Source organism: Sinocyclocheilus grahami, unplaced genomic scaffold (assembly GCF_001515645.1).
Source record: "Sinocyclocheilus grahami isolate Dianchi unplaced genomic scaffold, SAMN03320097.WGS_v1.1 scaffold2780.1, whole genome shotgun sequence".
NCBI lineage: Eukaryota > Metazoa > Chordata > Actinopteri > Cypriniformes > Cyprinidae > Sinocyclocheilus > Sinocyclocheilus grahami.
In genome coordinates, this window is record NW_015507957.1 from 1 (window position 1) to 5,044 (window position 5,044).

Consider the following 5,044-nt stretch of genomic DNA (forward strand, 5'->3'; position numbering starts at 1 on the left):
AAAAGAAAATCACAAGTTCTGTAAAGACATTAAATAACACTTTACGATAAAGTTCTATACATTGACATCAATGCATTTAATAATCTTGGTTAATTTTGATTAAACTACATATATATTAATCCTTTTTCTTTTCGAGCTTTACAAATTTGCATTAAAGTATCATTACATTAAAAACCTACAATTAATCTTTATTAATAAATGCTGTAAAAAATCCTGTTCATTATTATATACCCAGTGCATAACTATGACCAATCAGAATCAAATATTTCAGACAGCCAGGTAATAAACTAAACTGAATTAAAAATTCAGTGCATTTGGTGCAAGAGTAACTCACTGTATCTGCATGGTTTGGAAGCCGTCAACAGGTTTGTGGTCTATACCGCCTATTTCTGCATTACACTCTAGACAGCGGGCAACCTCCATGGGCAGACCACACTGGACAGATGCATGAAGAGAATTCATTTTTAATTTGACAAAACTCATAACAATTTGATCATATTAATGCCGAATCATAGAAATTAAATGCCCCTACCATATCAACAATGCATGGATGACCATTAGGACAGGCTGTTAAAAACAAAAGAAGATGTTTAGAATTGATTTAAAAACAGGATGTAGAAATGTTCAAATACAGAACCACTTGTCAATGCCAAGGATCTGTCAAAATTCCACCCCCGTTGTTTCCCAAAGCAATTCTATCGGCTAAAATCAGTTTTAGGATATTTCGTATCTGATTATAAATCCTGCAAGTCTATATAACAGATAATCCTACAAACCTTATTGGTCTGTGTAATATTACCAAACAAAAATGCATCAGTCAAAAAGGTTTTATTTTTTTTAACTTCATTATTATTAATAGGTAACACTTTATTTTAAGGGTCTAGAATTATGCATTAGTTAAGCACGAACACACTAGTAATTAATGATTAACTTAACACTTAATAAGTGAATATTAGCCATTATTTACTATTTATAAAAAATTTGAAAGGTCCACATTCATGCAATAAATAAGCTAGTAATTAATGATTAACTGAAGGTAAATGCCTTTTAGGCATTATTTACAACGTAGAAAACCATAAATTATCTTTGTGTAGTAATGCACTTGTGTATATTTCAGTTGTTCACCATCTATTCACTTAACTGAACAATACTAAGCTAGTAATTATGTTTAATTAGTGCTGGTTTTACAGTTATAAATTGCTAAAACAGTGTAATAAAGACAATTTTGACCCCCTGTTTTCTTGTTCTATCCAGGCTGGACTATTGCAATGCTCTCTTGGCAGGTCTTGCAGCCACTTCTATCAAACCTCTACAATTAATCCAAAATGCCGCTGCAAAAATAATCTTTTATGAGTCGAAAAGAATACACGGCACACCTCTGTTTATCAATCTGCACTGGCTACCAGTAGCTGCTCGCATTAAATTCAAGGCATTAATATTTGCCTACAAAACCACCACTGGCTCTGCACCCATTTACCTAAATTCATTACTTCAGAGTTATGTGCCTCTAGAAGCTTGCGTTCTGCAAGTGAACAGCGCTTTATTGTTGATCTCAAAGAGGCACAAAATCACGTTCACAGACTTTTTCATTAACTGTTCCCTCCTGGTGGAATGAGCTGCCCAACTCAATCCCAGCAGCTGAGTCCTTAACCATCTTCAAGAAACGACTAAAAACACATCTGTTCCACCTTTATTTGACCCTCTAACTCTAGCACTCTCTATTCTAATTCTATTTTATCTGTGTTTTTTATTATTTTAAAAAACTTGCTTGATTTCTTTAAAAAAAAAGGCATCTAACACTAGCTTTCTATTTCTTTTCAATTATATCTATTTGTTTTATCTTTATTTATTATATTTAAAAAAAAAACGGTCACACTTTATATTAGGTGGCTTTAACTACTATGTAATTATATAAAAAATAAGTACAATGTACTTGTTCATATTATATTGTAAAACACTTCTGCTGCTATTGAGGTGGGATACGTGTGAGGTTAGGAACAGGTTTGGTGGTATGGGTAGGTGTAAAGGATGGGTCAACAGTGTAATTATAAATGTAATTACAGAAATTAATTACAAATGTAACTACATATAGGTACTTTTAAAAATCTAAGTACAATGTAAAAACATGTATGTACACAATAAGTGCATTGTATCAAATTATTAATTTAAATGTAAGTAAATAGTAGCTAAGGCCACCTAATACACCTGTTAGGCTAACCAAGACTTGTTTTAGCACTTGCATGTCATTTCTCTTTTGTTGATTTTGATTGCTTCTATTGTCCTCATTTGTAAGTCTCTTTGGTTATAAGCATCTGCTAAATGACTAAATGTAAATGTAAAACCAGCACTACTTAAACAGTTACTAGCTTCATATTGTTCAGTCAACTTAATAGATGGTAAATAACTGAAATATACGCAAGTGCATTATTACACAAAAATAATATATGGTTTGCCAAGTCGTAAATAATGGCTAAAAGTTGTTTACTGTACATTCAGTTAATCATTAATTGCTAGCTTAATTTTGCTTATTTATCGAATGAATAACTTACTATATGTTAAGTTATTCATTAATTACTACTGTGTTCATGCTTAAGCAATGCATAATTCTGGACCCTTAAAATAAAGTGTTACTTTATTAATATATGCACTTTGTCTTATATTCATTATCTTGCTCCACCTCTGAAATGACTTTCCTTTTTGCCTTAATTTTCCCAACTGAAAAGACACCCAAAATAACAGTAAAATGATTTATTTATTTACTCTTTGTAATACCCTGGGAAACCAGTTTGAATATATTATCCTACATTACCACAATTCCGATCATGAAGTTCTGCTTCTTGTGTTAAGTGATTTATTGTGGCCTTTCTGATCAGGCATTAACTACTGGGTCTCCAGGTGTATATCATTTTGACAAATCTTGAATTTTGCATGACACAGAATCCACTCACAATACCACTGGACTTTCAAGCCATGCGGGCCTTTTATGGCCTGCTGGGCAACAGCCAACATGTCGTCCGGCATAGTTGGAATGAATGAAGCCTGTAAGGAGAACATGACAGAAATATCACATAAACACTCTAGTCACAATGTGACTCCATGACGTCATATCATGAAGGGTTCATACCGTCATGTTGTTTGGGGACAGTGCCAGCTGCTGCAGGGGCTCCAGTAAAGGCAGATTTCCACACAAGAGAACTGCAGCCATGTGAACTGTAACCTCCACCAGAAGAAGCTCTCTGCCTGACATCTGAGGTTGCACACGCAGAGCATGCAGATGATTATTCACCAGTCCTTTAGCAAACGCCTTTGTTTCATCATTGACAAAGATGTCTGTGCTTCTGATAAAATCTTCCAGGCCAGCCCATTGCTATAAAAAAAAACAAAAAATGCATGAATATCAGACATAGGGATATACATTTATCAAAAAGGTGACATATTAACATAACTTTCAGTATCGATCATTAACAAACATCGTACAATGCGTGTTATTATGTTAATATATATTCAAATAGCATTTAGGGGATTGGTGGCTTGCTCTAGGGCACCTCAGTTGAAGGTGGAAATGATCAGGTAGTATAGGTAGGTTTAAGGGTTCGTTAATATTGAGTGTGATACAGGAAAGTTTAGGGCCAGGTTTGGTGGGATGGGTAACTTTATGAGTTGGTTAGGGGGCCAAAAGTACAAAAAAGACAATTTGACTACAATACGAGAACACTGTTCAAACTCTTTATATACATAAATGAAGTATTTTCTTGAAAAAACTGATTTGTTTTCTCCTGTTCTATGATTCAAAGAATACGCTGTTTAAGGATATAGCACACTAAGTGTTAAGGCAATAAAAAATATGTTTTGCAAATAACAATGTGTTGCGTCTTTAGCAAGCATTTAACTAAATTAACCATCCTTTACACAAACTTTTTACAACCATTAAGTCCAAGGCCTATAAAGGTCCTGAATCAATAGTAAACATTTATAAACATTTACAAATGATGAATATTCTCAACTTTAGGTTGAGTAGTGCAAAAACATGAACAAATGATTAATAAATGAACTGTACAAAAGTGTAAATAGGGTAAATTCAGGTCATTTGGAACACATTTTGCCATTGAGATGATTTTTTTACATTAATAATGATCTATTAAATATTTAATAAATCTATTTAAATATTTGTGTGCTGTGTTAACTAAAACAAAAATGTTTTGAAGTATATACAGTATTATTGATGTTCAGCCATGAAATGTAAGGGATCAAACCTTAATAAAGCTTTTGATGAAGCAATGAGTCTGAAATTATCACAGATCGGTTTAAAAAATAAACTCCACAAATTTTTTAAAAAAAATTTAGAAGTTTTTTAATCGTCTCGCTGTCCACGATGTCACACAGCCATGAACAGCACTTGGTCTGACATACCACATTTTACTCCAGCACCCATTATCCTGTCATTTAGAAATAATAGTATACATCTTGCTTTCTCCTTATTATGTCACTGTAATTCTGATCACCCAACATGCAATCTGTGAACCCAGCGTCATATGTGTATTAAATGCTTGTTGGAATAAAGAGGAAGTTTTGAGTTCCATTAATTACAGTATGTTTTCTTTGTAAATTAATGTCTTTTATTTGAAAATATCAAGGACATCCCTATTTGACATGAGCCCTTTAATCATGACCATTTTACTAGGAAGCCTGATGTAAACATTAAGTCATACTGTTCTTCCCAAACCATGTCACAGTACTTCAGATTCGTAAAGCACAAATGTTTTGTTGTGTAGCATATGTTTGTGTTTTTACCTCAGATTTAGGGTCCGAGTTGGGGTTTCCATTTCTGTACAGGAAGGTGACTTCTCTGAACAAAGCCATTAGCAGATAAACAGCTTTCTTCATGGGTGTGCTTTTGCAATGCTTCAAGCAAATATAAAAGCAAATAAACAATTTATCAGAGTGAGGAAGAGAAATGGCATTTAATTAATTTAAGCATTTTATTATAGTGTCCACACAGACACAATAGCGCTGTTCCAAAACCTAGTCTCGCTACAGTCTAATG

At 33.3% G+C, this 5,044-nt stretch overlaps 1 protein-coding gene across 1 annotated transcript in view; it reads right to left on the bottom strand.

Moving 5' to 3' along the window:
* Positions 1 to 334: 334 nt before the first annotated feature.
* The window catches only part of LOC107575645 (E3 ubiquitin-protein ligase rnf213-alpha-like), a gene marked incomplete at both ends in the record, with an annotated part of 31,044 nt that continues 26,334 nt past the window's right edge, over positions 335 to 5,044 (bottom strand). The window contains 5 exons of the mRNA XM_016262007.1: positions 335 to 435; positions 533 to 567; positions 2,949 to 3,039; positions 3,125 to 3,367; positions 4,792 to 4,902. Of these exons, the coding sequence (XP_016117493.1) occupies positions 335 to 435; positions 533 to 567; positions 2,949 to 3,039; positions 3,125 to 3,367; positions 4,792 to 4,902 (581 nt within the window). The remainder of the gene's footprint in view (positions 436 to 532; positions 568 to 2,948; positions 3,040 to 3,124; positions 3,368 to 4,791; positions 4,903 to 5,044) is intronic.